Source organism: Falco punctatus (genome assembly GCF_963210335.1).
Source record: "Falco punctatus genome assembly, chromosome: 13".
Taxonomy (NCBI): Eukaryota; Metazoa; Chordata; class Aves; order Falconiformes; family Falconidae; genus Falco; species Falco punctatus.
In genome coordinates, this window is record NC_137593.1 from 18,127,413 (window position 1) to 18,152,665 (window position 25,253).

Below are 25,253 nucleotides of genomic sequence, written 5' to 3' on the forward strand. Positions count from 1 at the left end.
GCGTGCACACTTTGTAGCTGTGCTTCCTACTCATGTCCTCACCATAAAGGTGCAGGAGTTGGTGCAGAAGTGTCACAATCTGCCTGCAAGGGCCAGTACTATTGCTCTGGAGTAGCCTAAATGGGCATAGTGGGCAATGAAGTGTTGCTTTTCTGTCTTGTTCTGGAAGATCTACTAATGCCAGTGAGCTCAGGGATTCAGGTGTTTTGTGGAGGGAAAGAAAGGGTTGATTTAACAAAATATATTGTCTAAATTTACTGATGACTGCCTTTCCCATGATTCTTCTTTCTTCTATTATCCTCTCATAGAGGCATATTTTGAGAGTTTTTGTTTGGGTTTTGAAGAGATTTGGTTATTCTTGTAATTACAACAAAGGATACTTAATCGAAAATTGCAGATGCAATAACTTGCAGATTTGATATTTTTAGCATGTCCTCAAATTTTCCATTAACACCTCCTCCCCCACCCCAAACCCCTATTTTTCTAAATTGAGGTCTCTTGCTCTCCTGCTACTCTTCTGCTGTGCTTAATAGCAATTTCTTGCTGAGAAGAGGCCTGCCCTTCTGTAGTGCTAGTTCAGCACAGTGGTGGAAAGGTGGCCAAGGAGCTTATATATGTGTAAAACCTAAAAGAGTGGAGATAAAATGTGGCTAGGCAGAAAGGGATGAGAGAAGATGGAAAGTATCACAAAGGGAAAAGAAAAAAATGGCAGAAAAAGAAATGAGACGGAAACGAGGAATGATCTCGAGATTGTGTATTTCTTTTACAAATGGGATCTGTGGTTCGTGAAAGAAGCATGTGATGGTGTACAGAAATTGAGATCTGCGACACTGAAAAAGCAGTCTAGATCAGATATAAACATTTCATGATTATTCTTTAGACAGTTTTACAATCTTAAGAGTCCTTTAGTAAAGAAAATTTCTTTATGCTTGCAAATTCTATTTTCTGTGTGATGCATTGTAGACTTTAATGTCCAAAATATGTCAGAAAATAAACTGCTATCTTAAAATGTTGAGTCACCTGTACTGAAGAGAAAATTGGATTTTATACTTAAATTTATAGTGAAGAAGCTTAAGAAATACTAAGGACTGAGGAATTTGTTCAAAATTTTGACCTTTTATTATTATGAGAAGGACATTTGGGATGTACGTACAATGGGGTAGGGATCGTGGATCATCATCCTTGAAGTTTTATGATAAGAAATATTTAGCAAGTATTACCTTCAAATGATCATGCAAAGAAATTTCTAGAAATTCTAAAAACTTACAGTTAGTAAACATTTGTCAACCTTAACATGGATATTTGAAATCAATATTCAGAATGATTCCATAAATACCCATGTCGCTCTTAAATATCTCCTCTGATTTTCTTCCATTTATTGTAATGTAAAAAATACTACTGTATTGACAGGAATATTAATTCATTATATTTGAGTTGATTGGGATACTGTCCATCAATTTGTAAGTTTTGTTACTTCATTTTCTGTAAGTCACTGAGAAGTTATGTGAATTCCCAGAGCACCCTGAAGTGGAATTCAACATACAAATAATGATCAGAAACATAAAAAAAGCTGGTTGGAATAAGCAAATAAAGTTACAGTAAAAGTTTCAGCAATGGAGAAGCTAGTTAACCTTATTTATGTAGTTATTAAATTCATTGAAATCTTTCGTAGAAGTTAAAAAAAAAAAAAAAGTGTATGAAATTGCCTGATCATATGGTAAGGAAATGCAAGTCTCACTAATTTGTTCCTTACACGTGCACATTTTCTAAAGTTGATGGAATGAAAGACTGCGCTTGTGTATATATTTTTTTAATGTGTTTCAAACATTTGAAGAGCCTTTGTTAATTTTGCTCATAAGACAATATTAAAATAGTTCTGTAGTGGAATATGGTTTTAAACAAGGCCAGATAATATTGAGCAAAGTTGTTATTATGATTACAGAGCAGTTATAATAACAAAGAAATGAACTTCTGTTGCAAAATGTTTCTAAAGTTCTGTTACGTGCAATTTTAATGTCCTGATTATATGTACAGATGAACTGCATTTAGTGTTTTAGGAAAACATTAATGTTTGGGAAAAATAGCAAGCATTCAGCTGGCCAACCACATGAAGCTCTCTTGGATTCTCGGGATTTTGCTACTTTCTTTCTGCGGAGGTCAGTCACCAGCTCTGACAGAAGAAATCTTTTCATTCAGATTAATACATTTTTGAAAAACAGTCATCAGCAATAATGGAAAAAATAATGGTAAAGGAGACAGAGATATAACAATGCTATGATTAGGAATTGAACATACAGATTACTTGAAATTCACGTTTGAGGACTGATTTTATTTTACTATCGACTGTTTGATTTGTCTAGCTGCAGGTAACTACGGCTAGGCAACACACTGAGCAAAAGTGCCCTGAAATACCTGAAGGTATTTCTGGAAATACTGGAAAGCAGAAAATTTATGAATGCTCTTATTGTGGTTTCTGTAGTTTAAAAAATAGTTTGACAGCTATATAAGGTGTTAAGTTGTGATTGGTATGTGTTGATTTGCAATAGCAGCTAGAAAATGCACATTGTCACCGTGAATTTTAATTGCCTGGGAAAACAGGTTATTTGCTGCATTAAGAATAGTTTAAGTTTCAAGGTCTTACCTTTTTCTGGGCTTCACTGTCCATGTAAAAGCCTTTTTCTATAGCATATCTTGTAGATGTGATTCCAACTTCTTTAAGTTTAAATACAATAAACCTATTATCTTGATTCCAGGAAACTAGGTCACGCAGCTGTTGCGTATGGAAGATTACTCAAGGTTACTGGTGATTGGAGAATGCAGAATTCTTCATATTACCATAACAGAGTTTAATTTACCTGAAGAACATTTTGTTCTTAATTAAAATTTTTTATGGCTATTTAGTTTCTGGTACTTTCTGCTAATCTAATGTTTTTACCTGGCATCCTCCCAAATTGCTCTTGTTTTTAATAGACTTCTCCTTAATGCTTTAACAGGTTTAGCCTCTGTTCATCTTTATCCATAAGGACTTAGCTTGGGTGAATTTCAATCAAAATCTTAAAACTACATTTTAATGACTTCTTGTTTCCTTATGATGGAGCGTCTTTTTTCCTTTTACAGAATTCTGGTGAAACACCATTGGACTTCTTGTATTTCCTCACAAAACAATTTCATATAGAAAAAAATAATAAGTTGCCAGTATTTCTTTCAATATTTATCCCTGTATTTAAAATTTAAATTGTGTAGTCACAAGTCCTGGCAATTCACAGACTTAATTTTTCACATTTATGTAATTCTTGGAATAAAACATCACATTCAGGAAAGTTGGTTCTTCTGCAGACTGTATAAAAAAGCAATTGTACGGTATCTTCAGAAAATGTTTCATTTCCTTGACTTGTACATGGCTCTCTTGCTTTCAATAGCCAAGTAATTAAAATCCCACCATGATGAGAAATCTGGCTTTTATCCAGAGCTTTTCTATCTCTGAAACCATTTTCTGATCTAATTTCTATCACTGCCCTGGAGGTCTGTAGCAATATATAAAGGATATCACTTGACTTAATACTGCTATTCTTCTTGACAACTAGCCGAATAGTCTGATGTGTGTAACCACAAATATTGTGTTGTGTTCTTTATACAGTATGAATCTTTTGTAATATTGCCTTTCCCCTTTACCTTCTGTGTTATTCCTTTGGTAAATTTTGCATTCAGATCTTTCAAATCACCTATAATCTTTACATTTCAGTCATGTCCCTGTTACACCAATAACGACCTAGATGCAGAGTTGGGTTTATGCTAGCTGGCTGAAGAACAATTCGGGGAATATTTATCTACAGATAACTAACCCTGATTATTATTTTTTCCCCAAAATTGGATTCTGTTTGCAATCAATACACCTCTGAAATTGATTTTTAAATTTGATTTGCATTATTTACTTTCAACAATTTTATTGATATTGTTTTAAATGTACATTCAGAAATGCCAAAATAATAGATCTTCAATTCAGACGTGTAACTACCCCTGTTTTGAATAGTTTCAGATATTTAACTTATACATAAGATTTGAACTTCCAAAATCAACTAAACACATTTCACAGTGCAGCAAAGATAGCACAAGGGCAACATGTTTTAGTGTATTTTAAACCTGCATATGTTCTTGAAGTTCTTTGTCACTTGAAACATTAGCCATCTGCCAGTAAGCTTCTCTTTGTAGGGAAGATTATTGCAAAGGTTGTAGTAAAGCAGCATTAGTGTCATTGTGTGACCTCGGATCTCTTTGATCCTTTTTAATCTGGTTTCAGAGTTACTGTAGCAATTTCACCAGATTCATTGGCTGATCTCCTCCTGGTGATAGTTAAAAGTCCTTCCTGATTCTTATAAATCTGCTTGTTTTTTCATGGTAACAGTACAAGCTTTTTTAATTTGTCAGCAAACCATTGCTGCAGTTTGATTCTTGATTTTAGGGTTTCCATTCTTTTCGGTTTCAGGTAGTTCTGCAGCTGTCATCTGCAGGAGGGACCCCTAATACAGTATTCCAAAGCATCTGTTTTTAAGCTCTCCCTCTTGAACATGGGTGTACAGGCCATCCTGATACAGCCCATGAAGCGATCTGAGCCATAGGACAGCAAAAGGGAGAGGGCAGGAGCTCTTGCCTGTTCTTTGCCTGTGCCCTGCCAGACCTGCCTTTCTTTCCTAGTCTGTTGCCGAGTTACTTATGACAAAACTGTTAAACGTTTAATCTGTAAGTTGTTTCTTTATTATTATTCTTATTACTATTTTTTAAAAATTTGATTATTTTTTCTTTGCTTTTCATTCCATAGCTGTGACGAAACATTTATGAACATATGAAGGAAACGTGGCTTTTTAAGTCACTTGTCCAGGACCTAATATTTTGAAGATGCTCCTCAAATCCGGCTGCCAATAGTGGCCAAGAATATCTTAGTTTTGTCTGGAACTCACAGGGTGGTTGTGGCCTTTCTATCTTTTTCTTAGTTACAATAATCTAAGTTTTGTTAATTCTCTGAGTAGATATGTGTAGTACACTCACTGTGGGTTACTCACCTTTCTTGAAAGTCCATTTCCCTCTCTTTCTGATGCAGTTCACTGAGCTTTTGTGGATCTGTAAAACATGGAGTGTGTCTCCTTATGGAATTCCTCAGGATATTTAAAATTAATTGCTGGTCTCCCTTTTTTTTTGGCGTTTACTGGAAATTTGAATGTCTTCAGGCTGATTATCTCAGCCCTCGCTTCCTCTTCAAGTCTTGGAGCTCAGTCAAGTTGACAGACTATGCTCAGAGCACTAGATCTTTCTGCCCCAGGTTTTCAACAAATCTAATCAATGAAGAACAAACTATAGAATTTAAGCCTTTTAGTAAATGTTTGGTTGTTGTTTTTTGGTGTTTTTTTGGTTTTTTTTTTTGTTATGCTTTAAAATGGAGTTTAATCTATTTCTTATGCACTTGTTTTCAGAAATGCCAGCTTGCTTCCCATGGTTACAGTGCGAGAGCTACAGTTAAAGAAAGTTGCAGTTTAGCTCCCCAAATGTGAATTGTGAATAATTAGAAAAGAAAATAAAAATGCCCAGAAAGTAACACATCTGTCAAAATTAACTAGAAACTATTTGCTGATGAATTGTACCTTGCTTGAAATGTAGAATGACATTGTTTAAAACAAAAATATTTACTGAGTCAGTAAAAGATAATGAGATGCTGTAAAGTATGCATAGAATATGGTATTTGGTCTCACTTTTGGTATTCATCACAAGCTTTACACAATACAGGGGCTCAGTTCTAATACATCAACTGCTTTTAATCCAGCAGTGAGGCTATAGAAGTAAGGCCAAAAATTTGTTTAATTTCATCAGGGATAAGGTTTCAATATTGAGTGTTAATCCAAAGTGTCACCTGTCATTGTTTTGTTTTCATGCTCTGAGTCATGGCAGGCTGCTATATAACAAGAGACATCTCTTCCATCTTCATCGTTTCTCTCACCATTGGGTACATTTTGTGGTTGGCTTTTTTGGTTTTATGTTTGTTTGTTTGTTTTCTTAATTTGCTTTTCTGTCTTTTTGGTTAAATATTTTTCAAATCCTAGCATGTTTTTTCATGCATTTGGTTGTTTTCCTTGGTGTCTGAAATGTTGCTACAGTCACCTGAGTAGCAGTGGCAATGCGGTCTGTTTTTTGTCTTTTAGACTGGCACAACTGAAATAGTTTACACTTTTTGTTAGAGTAGGATGGTAAAGCTAGCTTGCTGGGTCCTGAGTAGAGGCTGGCTTGATTTGCTTCTAATTTCTGAGTCCCAGTGATTAGTCTGTTGTAGTGTTAAGAGCTGTTCTACAAAGTAGGATATTCCAGAGAACTTTAAGCCTGAAAAGTGATGGTCTGTACAGACAGACCAAATATTCAGTAAAAAAATATTAGAATTGAATGGAAAAGACAGTTTTCTCTTTTTTTCTGGAAGGGTGGTAGAATTTGAATATACTTTCCTGACTTGCTTTTGGGTACCAACCATCTGTCATGTTGCTATGTATGCGATGTATGTGTATTGTATACTGCAATTTTTTCAAATATTTTCTACATCTGATTAAAAAAACTCCCTTGCAAGAAGATCCTTTTCTTTATACCTAATTTTTACATGCTGTTGTTTCAATAAATCATTGTGTCTCCTGCTAAGGAGAAGTATGCTTTTGTAAAAGATATTCTCTTAAAATATCGAAGCTATTGAAGTTCAAGTAAACTCATGTGCTGCTTTAGAGGTTGTTATTCTTACCATACACATTAACAGTAATGAAAAAAAGGTCAGTTTGGGCTTTTCTTTTTTTTTTCCAGGTTAGTCTGTTCCTGATCTTTAGAAAATCTCTTCTACTTCTCTAGTCAGATGCACTCTGGAAAGTGGATAAACACTGTCAGTTTCAACAAACATTTTTGCAGTTCACTGCCTTAATCATATCATAGTATGGTTCTACCTGAAACATCTTTTATCATACCATGTTTAATGGGTAAAAATAGAGTTTAATATATATAGGAATTCTGTATTTTAATATTTTTTTCTAGAATTAAAAAAATCTGCATATAGGTATATCGATGGCTTTTAACTTGCTTTAGTTATTAAAATTGTATGTATAGAAGAATGCTTACTTATCAAAACCATTTATTTCTTTTAGGGTTTTTAGGAAACTCGTGTGAAGACAAAATAGACCCTTGTGTGTCATCTCCCTGCCAGAACAATGGAACCTGTTACGCAGACAGACTTGCCTTCTCCTGCAGTTGTAGTCCTGGATTTACAGGACCTACATGTGCTCAGCTGATTGACTTCTGTGCTCTGAATCCTTGTGCACATGGCATTTGTCGCAGTGTTGGAACCAGCTACAGATGCCTCTGTATCCCTGGTTTGTACCAAACACTTAGATGTTTTGTAAATATTCTAATATTTTATATGTAGATTCCATATATAGTTTAAAATTAATTCATTTTTTTTTCTTTTCAGTGAATAATACACATTGAGCAGATGTTCTGTCTGTTTAGAAATAAAGATAGGAATCTACACATTCTATTTGGAAAATCAAAAATTGCAGAGTGAGCACTGAAAATACCCATTGAGATCCACATGGCTTTGTTGATATTTACAGCTGTATTATAAAACCATAACCTGCAGGATAAATCTTTTTAAGGCGAGGTATCAGTGTCATTGGAATTACAAAATTTGGTAGAGAGAATGGGAAATGTGGTGCTGATCATTGAGGAAGGAGTAGAAACAAAGTAGCTGAACAAAGAAAGGTAGAGAAGGAAAAAAATAATTGGTTACCCTGAAGGGTTGAGTTCTGCCATTCCTGGTTACATAAATTAACTCTCTTAAGCAGTGTCACTGGAACTTCTGAGGTGAGTATAGCTAGTAGACTCAGCTGGTAAGTGACAATAAAGCTGAACAGTGCATAGTATCTGGGTTGCATTTTGCTTAGCTCTAGATTTTTTTCTTCATTGTATTAATGTAACTGAATATTGGGGTGCTTACAACTCCCTTTATGCATTTAGCAATGATAATTAATAGCTGAAGTAGCAGTTAGAATGAATGATACCATGTGCTGCACATCCACTACTGCTTAAGCACTTATGGAGTGAAAGCCAATAATCTTTGTTTTCATTTGAATCATTTTGCCACTTTTTTTTTTAAAAAAAGGTCTATTCTTATAAAGCTATAAACTTGAAAACTGCAGAATCTAAGGGAAAAAGAAATCACCAGTGTTCAAGGGATAAACTAAGGAGTGATATTACGTAGTTCGTAGCTCTACATATACGTAACGCTATGACATGTTTGTTGTTCTACAAGGTTCTTTTCAGAGAAATACCTTCTCTGTGCTGCTTTGCCTTGCCTTGTAGAAAACCGGTCACAATTCTCCAGCTCTTTTTCCTTCCTTCTCAGTTAGCAGGATGTGCAGGTATGCTACCAATTGCAAAGGTTTTGCCTGAAGTAGGCGAGTAGTCCTGTAGGTGGCAAGTCTGAATATTATTACATGCCACATCCATCCAGATTTTTCTTTTTATTCTGTGTGTCGAAAGAAGTCAGCTTCTTTTTATTCCAAAAAGAAGTTTCTCCATTTCCTCCCAAGAAAGAAGCCTACCATCTGTTCCTAGAACACCCCACATTAGGATAGTGAGGCTTAGGACAAAAAGAAAGTAAAATAACTCTTTAATTTGACTTCCATGTATTATTGGCATTTTGAGGAAGATAGATGTCACTGCTTTCTGCTGCTTCTGGCTTTAAAGCAAGGTGAAATGTAGAGAACTCTATTTTCCTTGAAAGGAATGAGTTTTATCTAAGATTCCGTAGCCCATAAAACTGGTAGCTCATCTGAAGAAAGGTCCCTGAAGACACAAGATTTACCAGATGATGTCTTTGTCTTGGATGTTATATTGAGTGCACACTTCAAAGTGTTGCCTTCAGTGATGCATGTGATCTTCAAGGAAATTTCAAGATGTTGAGACTAAAGTTTGAAACTGCTTAAGGATGAAAGGAGTAGGAATTATGGATTGATTTTTGAAAATAAGCCATCCATCACTCATCAAATCAATAAATGTGGGAAGAACGGGTTTCAGTGTTATGAATAATTCCTCATAAGGCTTTGTGTTGTGCAGCAATATTTTCATTCAGGTATGCTATCCTGAGAGGGAAGCCACAACATGGTTGTGTTGTTTCACAATTTTTTTGCTAGTATTTTTTTTTCTTGCAGTGTGTTTTGATTTTTGGAATGAAGATGCTTTTTTGTAACAGGTTAGACAACTGGCTATATAGTACTTAGTACAGTTACATATTACATATGTAATACAATTATCCTGATCCAGAGCATGCTGTAACAGTGGTCTGTTTTGACTAAGTTTTGTAAAGCCTGTTGAAAAAAGGAAATTTTTGGAATTCAGTTCATTGAGCAGTCCTGGCATTTCTAGATTGTCTAGTTTTCTTACATTTATTCTGATATGTCTGAATTTAACAGGTATGGAAAACACTAGCCTTCTGTGTATTTTGTGTTGAGCTGCTTCTCCACCAGAATGGATTGGTTTTATTTGTGGATATGGGGAGTTTGTAATAAAATCTACTAATGCAGCATTTTTAGAAAGTCTCAGAATTAATCACTGCTATTTAGAGATTGAAAGAACCATAAGTTGGTTTTGGAGAGGTACTTACAAGAACAGAAGCTAGTGGAAATCTATAGTTTGGATTTGACAGATTTATAATTAAATTACATAATACTTTTTATAAAGGAGAAAAATCTGAAAGTGAAATGCAGACAATACCATAGCAATGTTATCTCATAATTCATTCATAATGTTGTCCAGCAGGTGTATGTATACCTACGGGATTATAAGTATCTCATGTAAGAGCTTTAGCTGTTGAGACATATTAACTTATTTAACAATAACCAAACAAACATACCAGCAAAAAGCCTCCATTTTATGGACAGTTTTTCAGGAAGCATCCTCAATTCTTCTGCTTGCAACTTTTCAGAAACCAAAGGGTAGGTAGATTTTTGTGGCAAGATAGATCCAGATGTTTTAAGTGACCTCAAATGTTTTCCACTCAGATGTTTCCTTGAACGGTGAGGGCAGTTTTCATCTGAACAGAATAACGGCATTATGTAATGCAGAAGAGTATTCCTAACATGTGGTTTGTTTTATATATATTTCAGGAGATGAAGATGATAATTCTTTCATTGCAAATTTTCCGTCTTCCTTTTTGAAGTGTTTAATTGCTTTGCTGTTCATTTGCATAATAGAGGAAACCTTAGAGAAAAGGATTGGGTATTGAGATGAAGAGCAACAGGCCTAATCATATTTAAATAAAGCTGGCATATCCTGTCCTATCAAGAGCAAAAAATAGAATTCATATCGGTTGATAATTAGTTCCATGTCTGACAAAATATCTTTTTGATTGCAGGTAGCTGAAATTGCCAGGTGCTGTTTTCCTAAATTCATTTCTGGAACTGAGAATTCAATAATTTAATATTTATCCCTTCATTTGGGATATTCTTCTCCCCACCCAGTCCCCAGAAGGACTAAGTAGTAAAGGGAGTGCACTGTGGAAAAAAAGGTTTGACATTTATATAAAAAATCTGGAAAGACTTGAAAAAGAAGTGCTCAACAGGTAGGACTAGGAGAGTTACTTGGTGGCATCAACCTGTTCCCTGACTGGCCAGCAAGTATTTTGTTAACTTCTTTGGAGCTGTAACAAAAACCTGCTGGTTTTCTGGCTACTGAATGGTACAAGCAGTTAGAGCCCAGTCAAGAGAAATCTCTACAGAAGGTGGAGAAACTATTGAGATAAGGAGCTGCCTGCGTCTGGACAACACGTGATCAAAATGTATCAATGTGTTTTGACCTGTAAGTGGTTTTTAATATATGACTGAAACCACAGCTGCCTGAAAAACACAGAGATTGATGAAGGGCATTTTTAAGATTATCAGTACTGCGTATGCTCTGGGATGTTCTGAAAAGAATTGTCAGGATTCAAATGCTTTGAATTGTAGAAATCAGAACACAAGAAGAGATAGCCTACCTTTGTATATGTGATGGGCAGGTAAATCAACAGAAGCCTGAATTTCCCAATTAGTCTAAAAAAAAATTTCTTCCCAACTCCATTATAAAAAGGGATCCAATTTCTGCACTGTAGTATTGGGAGCTGTCCAGCATGAGTGGCCTTCCCTGAGACATCCATGGTAGGAAAAACTAGGCATTTCTTTTTCCAAGTAAACCAAGGAAGTTTTAATCTTTTTCAGCATGTTCTTTGCCTGTGGTTCAAACAACAAAAATCTAGTTAAATATTCTTGGAGAAATAAAAGCTCTTTTTCTGAAATTTGTCACCTAAACCTGATTAATACTTGTTGGTTAGGTTTGTTCAAATTCATTCAGTGTCTCTCAGGACTCAAAAGTAGTCTCAGACCTCTTATGTTATGGAAACTTCTTTTTATTTAAATAATATTTGTGCACGTAAAAGTTAGCCAGATAAGAAGCCGTGGAGGTTGCATCCAAAACCAAACATGGCACTTCTTCAGTTAAACCTGTTGTGTTGCTCCATGTGTGAAATTTAATGGGATATTTTAAAAAAGTAATTTATTTTTTGACTTCTGTAAACTTCACTTTTTGAAATGACAATTTGTTTTAGAAGGAATTCCCTCTATAAATAGCATTACTTGCTTCATATAGAGATGGAACTAAAGGCCAAATTGTGTGAGTTTGTCATTCATCTGTCAATAATTTAAAAACTTGGATAACTTATTTCAAAAGACCATTAAAGAACTGCACCTAAGTGGTAGCAAGATAGGAATAGTACGAATCATTGATTTCCTTCTTTTGTGCTCTTTGATTATTATGAACATACCATCATGGTTTTTTTTTCCAGTTCTTTTAAGTCATAGCAGCAGAATTTGAACCAAGTATCTTCAGAGGTTTTTCCCATCAATTAAACGGATAGTAGAGAAATGGGAGTCAACTTCTGCGTAGATCAGCATTCAGGAGGCATCATAACACAAACTGCCAGTGGTTTGTGTAATTATTACATGTAAGGCAGACAAGAGCAATTAAACTTGAGGATTCCTAGGTTGCAATTCCTAAACAAAAAAGCCCTGAAGTAATGACTATTGAGCATGGTCTAATAAATTGTTGGTATCTCTATCAAAAAGCAGTTTGATAGAGTGGACGGATTACATCTCTGGTGTACTAGAAAGCTGGATTCTATTTACAGTTTTGCCTGGAGAGATTTCAGTGGTTACATTACTTGTATGGTGGATGAATGAGATTTATGTGCAGTTTAGTAGCATTATCAAGGGTTAATAATAAACATACTGAACTACATAAAGATATTACCATACACTAGTAGAAAGAAATCTGTGTGTCTTGACCCCGAGGCTTTCTGGCTCTCAGCATTGGTGTGCCAGCTCCTAGACCTCTGACTTCATTGTACCAGTCGTCTTTCACTTTCAGACATGTCCCTGAATTCTTTTTTTTTCTTTTCTTTTTTAAAATATATTAACGGTATGTCTATTAAATGACATTTCAGAACTCTTCTATATTGGTTGTACAATATATCTGAAACATACTGTTTTAAAATCTTTAGAACCTGCCACTTACTTTGTGTGTCGACTCTAGGATGCCATGTTCTTATTTTTGGGGTATTTTACAGAGGATAACATTTCATATTACACAAGCAAAACGCTGCAGAGTTTTGCTTATATGTGTGACCTGAATGCGCTGGTTTTTTATGCACCTTTATGCACCATTTCTACTAGCAGGCATAGTGTCAGCTGCATTTTCATCTGTGTTACTTCTGCCTCAAAAATTAAGCAAGAGAGGAATTTTAAACAGTTCAAATTAGCCCAAGGTCTGTGGAAGCCTCCTTTTTTTGACAGGCAATCTGGTTTCCATGCTTTTTTTTGGCATTTTTTGATTTGAAAAATGATAAATGGTAGTTAATATATTTGCATATCTGCACAATTTTCAGAACACACACAGTCATTTACAACTATTTTTTTAATGTGTGGGCTTTTATTGTGGGTGTTGTCATGGATAACCTACGTAATCTAATAGTTTGTATAGAAAAGCTAGTTTCTGTAAATTACCTTGGAAAGCAGTCTAATACTTTTGAATGTTCTAATTTCCAGAATGGGGGGGAAAATTTGTAAGTTATTTCCAACTTGAACGTACTTATTTTTCAAATGTCTGCTGAGAGGGCTGTGTGGAATTCACAAGCCTGTGCAACCATACCTACTTTGCATTATGTGTGTGATTTTTCAATAACACATGAAAAATTTACCTTTAAATCTTTAGTTATATGCTTACACACCTCAATTACCGATACTTATCACCTGGCCCTTTACAGGTAACAAAGAAATACCCAGTGTTTGGGCATTAGATTCATAGCCTGTGCCCTGTGCTTGCATGCTTACCCCATGTTAAAGAACTAATCCTGATAAAAATTCTTATGCTTGTTCGTTGGATTGCTTGTCTAGAGCCTGGTTTGTGAAACCCAAGGGACTCCATTGTGTGTGTTCATAGAAAGTTTATCTAGTCCCTGAATCCCAAAGCAGTTTCTTCTTCCTCTTAAAGCTTTTCTCTTAAAACTTTTTTCTCTTTATATTCCATTATTTTAATAGAGCTGCTACTATCAATTTCAAAAGCAAATATTTAATATATTCTTTTCAATTTTGTCTGGCCTAATGTGGAGAAATCTATCTAGAAAATGAATAGCTTAATGTTGCAGCAAATTTCTGTTTTTGGCTTTCTTAAAGAGAGGGGCATAGAGTTTGAAACTACAAAGCACATGTACAGACATTAACACTTCCCTTCTACTTTATAAATACATATGATAGCACATATAGAACATGTGGTGGAGGGGGAGGGGGAAAAAAAAAAGAGGGGTGTCAGAAAAAACTCTACAGGATCTGATTGGTACTTCAGGAGTTTGACCATGGAGTATGTTTCCTCTGCACTTGGTTTTGTTGTTGGGTTTTTGTGGTTTTTTTCGATTGTGGAGTTTGATGAATGGTTGTAGGAGTGCAGGTTTATTTTAGTGCCTTTGCAGAGGCAAGTGCCACGTTTGTAGTGTACAATAAACATAACAGCAGCAGCAATTTTTCTTTTGTATTTTCCCTTCCCACATTTAGGAACTGGGGCAGGAAATGCAAGCTCTGGCAAAAGTGACTTTAGGTTAATTCCAGTTCTAGACTGTCTGTGAGCCCTTTATTGCTTCTGTTTCCTCACCTTGTTTCCACTTCTACATTAAGACAACCCTCCATGCAGTCTGGCTATGGCTGGTAAGCATGCCTTCTGACCTTCCTGCCATCTGGAGCAGCTCTTCTCTCTTTCTCCTATGTAATTGTTATATGAGGTCAGGCATTAACTGAACACATTTATTTCCTGACTATATAACCCACAGCTCTCTGTTAGTGAGCAGCCATACAGATGAACTGATGCTGTTCCCTGGAAAAACAGAGCGCTCTCGCCTTGTATCCCAATAGACCTTCCCATCAAGATGGGCTTTTGTCCTGATGCCTTGATTTGCTGAACTGTTAAGTGTGGATAAGCCCAGGGCATCACTGTTGAGGAGCTAGTGTCTAAGAAAGCTTCAAAAGCTTTCAACTTTGTTCTTTCTTGATTTATAAAGGGAGTGTAAGCTTCTCCCTCTCTCTCTTTTGTTAACCTGATAGTGAAGGTATTCTCAAAAGGTTGCACTGCTGTATCTTTTGCTCTGTCAACTGCTCTCAAAGGCTTTGACAAACCCCATGGCTTCTCACCAGCCTGTGTGACACAGATTGTGTGCTGCCTTTCACGTTTTCTTGCTTTGCAGTTTTTAACATAGCCTTGTGCAAAGACAGTACAGCTTGGCGTGTAGCTGTCTGAAAAGCGTACCAGAGAGCATCAGGCAAATATCCTGACCTCTTCAAGGCAGCCTCCTTGTTGCTTACGAAGTAGAAAAAAAGATTTAGGAATCCAGAGGATAGTGGCAACAGATCTGTTTCTGCCTTTGTAAAGACCAGTAGCTGAGGGACAATCATGTAGAGAAGATGTAATGAAGGGACATGTTTATTTTAGAGGTTTTTTTAGATTTTCTGTATATTCCCCAGTCTCCAAGGAGCACGCATCAGAATAGGACTGTTAGTGGCAAGTTCTCATTGATTTCATGCTGTTATTGAAAGCATACCCAATTTCTAGTGACCTGGGGGAAAAAAGCTTGGTAATATTAATTGCCCTTTTTGGAGCTGCAATGCCCAAAGTGTTGTTTTTTCTTGCTCAGGACACAGTGACTGAAGAAGTGCTGTTCACGTAGGTATTGGTTCTTTCTTTCTGAATATGTCCACAGAAATGTTATACACCACAAAAGAGGCAAATAGCTGCATTTGGCATTGTGAACACAAAAGCAGCAGAACTGTAATGTTACTAGAAAGACAGGAAGCAACAATACTAGAATCTGTTATTCTGAAGTTATCTACTCAAACTTCTGTTTCCATCTAAATCCTTTAGCAAAAATATAGCAATTACTTATGTAGTCTTTTTGAAGATATAAATTATATGAATAGTAAATCCTTTAACAAAAATATAGCAATTATTTATGTAGTCTTTTTGAAGTTATAAATTATATGAATAGTATAATAGATGTTTTATGTATCACCATAATTTAAAAGCAGTAATACAAAGAGAAAGGCTTGTTAAGCATGACATGGTGCCTCTGAGCTCCCTGAGGAGAACCGTGCCTTCCCCTGGGGTGCCTGGTCCTGAGGCAGCACTTTCTCCATCACAGCAGTCCCAGCAGAAGGGAGCTGCTGCCACCAGGGTGAGGACGAGGAGGGTGAAATCGTGTGTAGGAGAGATCTGCCCTCTCGTGGAGAGAGAAAACCTCTTTCCCTCACTGTGTGCAGTGCCTGACCGTGTGGGCAGCATGGAAACTAAGGAGGTGATACTATAGTTCATTTTGATTTTGGAAACCAGACAACTATTGAGTCACAAAATTCCCTCTGTTCGCTTTGAAAGGTGAGAAGTGGAAAGCATTTTTTCTGAAAATATCTAATTACATCTGTGTTCAACACAGGGAATTCCCTTATGTTTTTCTTTTAGGTTTTCTGATTTTGGTGGTTCTTATGTTGGCTACAGATGTCACTGCATAAGGATATTTCCCTTCGTCATAAGCTAAACTTAATCATAGGCTAATAAGAGAATCCGTAACACTCACCATAATTAATTCTGCATTGCCTGGCTAACATCTTTGGAGAAAGTGTTTCTGAAATGTTTCTTAAGCTACTAGTCCAACTAACCCTTTCCTGTGAAAAGACAATTTTGTGCAGAATTAAATTTGTAATATAGACCTTCATCACAATGAAATTTCAAGAATATTGAGCAACGTTGACAAACAGAGGCAAGCTTTTGTTTAAAACAAAACAAAACAAAAATCCCAGCCTACATTGCTTTCAGTACCAGGCATATATTATAAAATAATGGCCCAACAGGAAAAAAGAGTGCACAGTAACTACTGTATAAAGAGTCTCTGGCATTACTCTGTGGACAACAGCATGGGCTAGAATTTCTATCCTCATCTTTTCATGGATGGGTAAAGAAGAGGTAGTGCTATGGTTTCATGAAGCCAAACCATTTACTAAAACATCTGAAGCACTAATTTGTGCTAATTATCCAGTCAATTGAGATGATGTTAACTGCACATCTTTGGCTTGCTTGAGAGAGGTATGCTGTGTGGTGCCCCAGGTCAGATGCTAGCACTTGTAGTTAGCAGCACGAAGCTAGCAGTTGGAGATGTAGAAAATGTGAAAGTCTGGTCACTTGATTATTTGCTGTAATTTCCAGGAAGGGGGTAAACATTATGAAACATGCATGTTTCAGTAGAAATATTTGTACTATTTGTATTTGTACTTCCAAAAAGATAAGAACATATTCTGTTTAACCTATTAAATTCTGAACCTTCCCCTCAAGGTCATTGGGTAATTCTGAAGCAGTCCCTGTGCCCCCAAAGAGGGGGAGACAACTATTTAGAAAGAATTGAGCAAATTCCCTGGTGCTGTTTTCCACTGGTCAAACATACCAGCGGTTTTACAATTCTTCTGCGCTAATGCTCATCTATTGGGAAGCAAGAAGTGTTTATGTTGCGTTTAAATGCATTATTTGTACTTATTAAGCATTATGACCAATCTATTTTCCTTCTTTTTTTTTTTTTTTTTGTTGCTGTATTAATTGCCTATAAATTTAGACTGAGAAAAAAAGAAAGAAAAAAGTAACAGGGAAGAAGTGAGAAAGCTTTTCATTAACAGAAGTATACCATGAGTCTATTGAAAAGGAATTAAATAAGGTTCTTACTCTCAAATAGCCTTCAAAATTACAAGGCTTATGATTCTTCATATTTAATACCAAGTAACCAATATTATTAGGCAAATATATTAGCGTTTTCTCAGTTGCATAATCCTAATGAATGCTGTTTCTTAATGTAAGTAGGTGCTGCTTTGACCTGATACACTATGTCTACAAAGTCATTTCAACTACTGTTAAGACTAATGATTGTATGGCACATTAAATAATGAGAAAAGCACTATTTCAAGTAGATTAACTCCTTATTTCTTACCTCATGATACAAATGACTCAGTGGCCATTAACAGATCTCATAGCTTTTCTGTGCTCCTACTTTCTATATCTGCATAATCAGACCATAATATCTGCCTATGGCTTGGGAATACTGTAAAAAATCAAGTATCTTAATGCTTCTACAGTGTTTTGACATTGCACAGCATTAAAGTTAAAATACGTTATCGTTATAACTACTGTTATACAATTATCAGCACTTTGATGAAAAGTGGCTTTGATGCAAGGATCCAAGAAAGCTAGGAAATACATTGATGTTGGTTTATTCTGTTTTACAATCAGAGTGCAGGTATTCACGTTGTTCCTAGTGGTCACCAGCCTCGGTGTGTACGGCCTGGCTGTGGCTTGTCGCAGGGGCAGTGCCCGGGGCTGGAGCTTCTCTCAGAACACCCTGCTTCCAGGATTGTTTTTGTAATTTTCACCTGGGCAACAGATGTCCTTAAAATCAGTATCTTAACAGGTATCTGTCTGCACAGTAGATTTCAATCAGCAAGCATCTTCCCACAGTCTATAGCTGCCTAATTGTTAATTTTTACTGAGAAGTGTTTCATAGGTTGTTTTATTTCTTCTTCATGTGATGTAGGTTACCATGGCCTTTACTGTGAAGAGGAGTATAATGAATGTCTTTCTGCACCCTGCCAGAACGGAGCCACCTGCAGAGACCTCGTCAACAGCTATGAGTGCGTGTGCCTTGCAGAATATGAAGGTAGGAGGGGGTTTGCCTCCTGTTTTTTTAATTGTTCTATGTATTTTTTATGGTAGGTTCTGTTATAGAGATACACAACATAATCCATGGAGTAGAAATAAATCCCACGTCTAAAATGAATGGAAACAAACTTCTATGTAGATCATGATCCTATAATCTTTATTCAAATGAGTAGTTCAGATTTAGCTGCTCTGTGAGGAATGCATGTCCTTGTCTGGGGACAAATGACTTATCTCTGTCCTTCTTAGGTGTACCTTTCTGCTGTTTTTAAGGTATGTTAGAAAGTGAGGAGGTTTTCGAAGAAAACATGACTGTTAAATACAATTTTTCATCAGTTATAGTTAGGAGCCATAATGCGGAGGGCTTTCCAAAATATTTGTTTATTTTCTCCAGTGAAGTGAGTTAAAAACATACTAATAAAAGTTTAGTATTTGAAACAGATGAACACAAGGAGTAAAAATGAAAGTTTTATGTTGATTATTCATTTAGAAGATTGTAAAGCCCAGACATAGTAGTAGGTCAGTAACTACTTCCCCATGTGAACTGCACCTATTCCTGGATATGTTCGAATGGAATTGGTCTGTGGCATTTCTTAAGTAATTTATAAAATAGAGGAGAAAAGTATGTGTTTTGCTGTACAAAATCTTTTATCTTGCAGTGGATTTCAGCTTTACAGAATAGCACATATAAGCTGTCTGTGACATGTCCCTCTGTGGAAGGCTAAAATTATACCTTTTTTTGTGTATTCTGTTTTGAATCATGCTGGGAGAACATTTTGAATGTAATTGTATATGTTATTAGTATTAAGATAGAGATATAGAGATATTCTCATAGAATGACTATGTTTTAAGGTACATTACCCTTGCATTTTCTCATTAAGCATATCAGTCCTTATCTGTGTTGATAAGTAACGCTTACTTAACAGCTGCTTGAGGCTAAACATGTATTTCATGCTGGTGATGGCACTGCTTTTTGACAATAGACACAGAATTCATCATTTTAGAGGCTTAGTGAGGAAATGACCCTCAGGTTTTCATGACAATATAAAGAACACTTAACTACCATGTTATGACTTTACGTTTTGTTCTCATCCAACCTGTAAATGCAGCTGAAAGCACATGTTGTTTTAAAGGAAAACAGGGAACCTGGTCCTGTAAGCAGTTGTTGCTGACTGCTGAGCTTTCTTCATTCCAGTACTTAAGGTATTCAGTGGCGCTAATAAATACAGCTGAGGTACCAGCTCAGGATGCTATGTGGGCCATTAGAGGCCTCAGTTTTGCCACCACCAGCCCAGACCTCCTTGTCTGCAGTGCCTCCTGCCTCCGTACCCCCCTGGCTGGCAAACAGGCAGGAGCTGTTACCCTGGCCTGGACTGCAGTATGTGCCAGCACCTCCCCGTGGGCTTCTGCTGCTGAGCTGCAGGGTGCTCAGGCCAGTGCTCTGCCCTTCTGCTGCTGACAGACTAATCAAATGATTTCAGCAGGTCTGTGGCGAGTGAGTACGTGTATGTGTGTGTATGTATATTTCAAATAAGTAGTTTTTATATATGTTTGAGTTATCACTATTAACTTGAGATGATTGTTTTTGTGTAACTCATGTAAGCTTGCATTGCTGTCCGTAACTGCAGCGTTGAACACTAGAGAACCAAGTTCATTCCTTGTATTCGATCACTCATATAAATTTGCTTGTTTACATACATCTGATGTTACACATTCAATTTCTTCCTTTTTTGAATTGATTTTTCTTTCTTATATTCTTTTCTCTAAAGACTATTTTCTCACTAATTTTATGTCCATATAGTTCTACATCTCAAACTCTCCAAATTCAAATTCACAATCTGCCCAATTTCTGTGCAAGACAACTGGTATTCATGAAGGGATCTGTGAAGGAGTAGAGCAGGATCAGCTTCATGTCCACTTTTCACATGTGTTTGTCTAACCTCTTCTAGTCTTCCATCATTATAGGTTCTGTAATCTCTGCAAGCAACATAATTCCTTCACTGTTGTTCACTACCTCACAATTAGAAACATTTTCCTGATGCTATCTTATTTTATTGCAGTTTTTATACATAATAAACAATATGAGTTTATGATTCTGTTGACTATGCATCTTTACAGTTTGCAGGACAGTAAGGATTTAGAAACATGAACCACCTTACAAAGTGAAAAATGTGTTTGTAACTTATCACATGGAAGCATTCAAAACCTTGTACTGCTCTTCAGTGTGTTGAAATTTCTGTAAAAAGTATAAGAATGGAAAACTTGAAGATAGAATTTTAGCTAAGTGGTTACTTTGGATTCATACCCCAGTAAAAAATGGTAACAAGACTTAGATTTAGACTTAAAACATATTATTGGATAAATATAAGCAGGCATTTTAAACGCAAGCTAAATTCACTTTTATAGATAGATTATAAAGGAAGTCCCGCCAATCATTCGTTATTCACATAGGTACTTTATTTATTTATATATTTATTGTGTGTGTTTCAGTGTCATCCATGCACTGATTAGATCATTCACGTATTGATTTTTCTAGTTTTTTCTGAAAAGTAGACCCAGGGAAAGTGATGCATGTAGCAGTGGCAGTAGAGCCTCTCTCCCCATCCCTGGGTGGGAATCTGCTGTGCTTTATGTTCTGTATGCCAGACATGGCTTGCACTGTCTTCTGCTAGGCAAAGCTACTGAATTCACACAGCCTACACCTGAGAACGGAAGAGCAAAGGTAGTGTCACGAAGCTGAGCAACCGAATTATTTACTTTTAGCTATACATTTGAATTAATTAATCTCTTTTAATTGCCTTAGTTTTATACTCCTCAGTTTCCTGCAAAAGTCGATGACAGGCATCAGAATGCTTTTGTATATTAAATAAGTTATTACATAAAATTCTTACTGAAGACATTTATTGTTTACATTTTATTGAAGAATATTGGATAGCTGATCAGATTATGTGTTATTATACCATTGGGTTCTCATAGACACCCCAGCAGTTCTTGTTAGCAGAAATTGCCCTGCCTCACTCATCCCAAAGCCTCAGTGGGAGGGAGGAGCAGAGGGAAGGCATGTGTGTAAAAGGTTTAGCCACCATAAAATATATGGCTTTAATCTTATGACATTAGCCTAATAGGACGGGTTTGGAGGCTGCACGTCATTGTGCTCATCCAGGCGTTAAGTTATCACCATGTACTGATTTCATGCTGTCACTATAGGTCATGTTAATGGCAATTACTAATTTTGCCTTTTCAGGAAGGCACTGTGAATTATACAAAGATCCTTGTGTTAACATCAACTGTCAGAACGGCGGCACTTGTGACAGTGAAGGTCTAAATGCTACATGTATCTGTGCACCTGGATATACAGGCAAGTAATTTGTACATTACACAGAATGTCTAGTTGCCAGTGTTCACTGTGTCCAAAAGAAGACAAATACCAGGTAAGACTGTGTCTCTTGAGGAAATAAATTAATTTGGACTTTGCTGAATTGTATTCAGTCTAGTAAGAATGAAAAGAAAATTTTGCAGCAAAAAATCCCCTGTTACTAAAGAGAATTCACAAAGATAACAGCTATTGAACGCTCTTTATGACCTTACTGCTTCAGACTAGATTGCATTTTAAAAGTAATGTTTTGAAGACTTCCAGGTAAGCCAATATACTAATTGGACACTGTTGAAACTGGAAAATGTTTTAACATTGACCTTAGTTACTGCAAGCTGAAGAAACAAATCACTCCATTACCTTAACATGCAATTGCTAAAAACTCTGAAGTGCTTGTTATGAATCGATTTACACTTTCAGGGTAATGGTAAGCAGCCCATTTAATCCTGTGGCCTTGTATTTAAACTGGCATGAGTGGTGTAATCCAACTATCTGCTGTCAAGATAATTTACAGCCTGATGCTTTGTTAGTCATGTAAGGTAATACCCAATGTGATGGTAGTAGATAAACCCATTCATAGCTGTTTTGTAGATCAAATTGTGCTTTTTGATCTGTGCCAGTTAAAGGGCATTTTTTTCAAAAGAATTAGCTTTCCATTGTACAGTGGCTGTTTCTTATAGGAACTGATCATCTACATTATTGTATAGCACAGAGGTCCTCAAACTACAGCCCGCGGGCTGGATACAGCCCCCCAGGGTCCTCAATCCAGCCCCCGGTATTTACAGACACCCCCCGCTGGGGGTTGGGGGGGGGGAAACCAAGCAGCCGCAGATGACTGCCTGCCACTGCATCCGCGCGCCGGCCCCCTGGTTAAACAGTTTGAGCACCTTTGGTATAGCACTTCAGAATATACATGATAAATTGTTATACCACATTTTCTTGGGACGGAACTTGTATTTAAAGAAATGAGATATACATCACCTGGGTGAGGTTAGTCAGGTCACAGCCCTCAGACTTAGTTTTCATTGTTTTCACCTGCTTGAATGAGTATACTATTTGCTTGGAGGCTATGTGAGACTTCTTTCTTGAAACAGTTAGTGAATACTTCTGGTGTTCTGAGAATAAAGATGCATGCTATTGAGCTATAAGATATTTTGCAGCTAAAGAAAAACTAAATGATTGGTGATGTACCTGCTACACAAGGCACCCACTACATAGAAGTCTGGGTTTTGTTGGTTTTTCTTCCGTTATAAGGTGAAGAATGTGAAATTGATGTAAATGACTGTGACAGCAACCCATGTCACCACGCTGGAACGTGCATAGATCAGCCTGGTGGTTACATCTGCCATTGTCCACATGGATGGGTCGGTGCAAACTGCGAAATACGTAAGTTTTGTAGTTTTCTAAAACTTTCTAAGAATCATATATTATAATATAAAAACTTCTATTTGTCTGTACCTAACTGCAAAAATGCGCTGAATTATTTCTACGTTATCAAATTTATGTTAAATGCATTTTTTTTTAGGCCATAACATTTCAGAAGTGTCTATGAAAGTTAGAAAATTCTGTTTCTGAGCATACTACTTTGAGATGTGTTGGACTAGATTGTCACAGATGCTGTCCCGCAGCTGGGCACTAAGCAGTTTGCCTTTTAATTGCACTTAACGCTTTGAGCTTACTTTCATACTTCCCTTGGGTAAGGTTGTACTTCCATGGCACTATAAGCATGGCCCTAACAGGCTTGCATTGACTTCTGAGCACCTGCGGTTCTAGTGATGTTTCAGCAAGACAATTTTGAACTTGCTCACCTAAGGAATCAAGTCCTGTGTAGTTATGCTGTGACTTGTGTGTGCATGCATTTATCAACTTCTGCAGGAATGGCTTTTCCAGCCATAGGACAAATTCCACCAGATTTCTTAGAAAGGTAAAGATCTCCAAACCAAAATACTTCCTAGGCATTTGCTAAGATTTAGAGAGGTTCCATTGGTGGTTCTAGTGAAGGAACAGTTTCAGTGCAATCTCGCTTCTTAGCATAGAAAAAAGCTTCCCTGTAAGTGCACCCTTATGGAGCAGGAGGGAGTCCTTGAGAGGAAGAAAGTATGAAGCCCAACTGTGGAAGAGTTAAAACGGAAATTAGGCTTCATTAGTTCTGCTGCTCACAGAGCTGCTTTGCATTTCCCTGGTGTCTTGTTCTTGGGCTACAAATCTTGTCTTTACTAGAGTTTAGTTGTGTATTAAACTGCTTGAATGCTCAGGTAGTGTTGTCACGGATCCCTTCAAGTCGTTAAACAGATACACAAGTTTGTGTGAGGGGATTTACACCGCTTTAGCACAGCTAATGTTGCAGGCATAGGTGACATTAAAAAATAAACAGAAGAAGAGACCCAGAAAGTTGCTATTGTACATTCACCAGAAAATACCTACATAAAGACTGGACTAAAAACTGTTTTCTGCATCTCATTTACACAATGAGCATATGAAGCTTCTCTTTTTTACTCTCTTTTACTTAAACTTTACTTAAACATATTGATTGCTTTTTAAGTTCATTTCCATTCTTGACATTAGTCCTTTAACTCAGAAGACAGCTCTGCTCACATCTGGACTGAAACAAAAGTTTTATCTTCACAGGATTATGACCTTCTCTCCCTGTAATTGTTGTCTGTGAATTCAGTTTCAGTGCTTTCTGTTGAAGCAAAGACTTCAGAAGCACATGGCTAGCTAGTCCACAGATGATGACAGCACTGCCTTTTTGTTGCCTCTGTGAGTGGCACGCATGCTTCCTTGTGTGCTACAGAACCATTAGGATGCTGGATCACAATGTTGCATGCTGTCTGTATGCCATATTGCTCATGCTAAAAAAGATGCTCAGATGAGCTTTTACTGATGAGGCTGCTGTTCATGATACCTGAAACATGCATGTCCAAGTTGACCAGCAAGGCAGTGTAATTCTGCCTGCCTTAGCTAATAATCTGACATACAGATGAGGTTAGTTCTTGGGGAAAGCAATAATCATCCTGGAAACACACTTCCTGGAGTACCTCAGCGTAGTAACAATTACTTTTCTGTTCCATTACGGAATGAATAGATGCCAAAGGGAGGCAGACGGGCTTGCATGCTTTCTGAACCCTGCAGATGTGCTATATCAAATCAGCGATGCTTGTTCTGGAGTCCTCCTTTGGCCATCATGCTTCAGTCACTAAGAGTCTGGCTGTTTGCAACACAGATACATAGTGAGGTGCATATAAACACATGGGAAAAGGAGAGAAGCAGAACAGAAGGTGGAAGAAACCTTTTTTTACTGTTCAGCTACTCAATTATTCCTGCTTCCCCCTGTGAGGGAGGCATCCACTATACTCTATATATGACAGGTAGGTTCAAGCTTACATCTGCAGTTGGTCAATATTAACTCTCTGACCTCATTCCTAAGTGTATGAGAGAGTGGATAAAACTCTGCTTAAACTTTGTCCTCATGAGGAGGGGGTTGTCTCTTCTTATGGCTTATTTCTTTACACATAGCATCTGCTTGTAGTTGAACTGCAGTGGCCTTGCCTGC

At 36.9% G+C, this 25,253-nt stretch overlaps 1 protein-coding gene across 1 annotated transcript in view; it reads left to right on the top strand.

The window, feature by feature from the left end:
* Positions 1–25,253, top strand: part of DNER (delta/notch like EGF repeat containing) — a 157,797-nt gene that overhangs the window by 104,597 nt on the left and 27,947 nt on the right. Inside the window, exons 8-11 of the mRNA XM_080409985.1 lie at positions 7,161–7,385; positions 18,206–18,328; positions 21,572–21,685; positions 22,955–23,086. Of these exons, the coding sequence (XP_080266111.1) occupies positions 7,161–7,385; positions 18,206–18,328; positions 21,572–21,685; positions 22,955–23,086 (594 nt within the window). The remainder of the gene's footprint in view (positions 1–7,160; positions 7,386–18,205; positions 18,329–21,571; positions 21,686–22,954; positions 23,087–25,253) is intronic.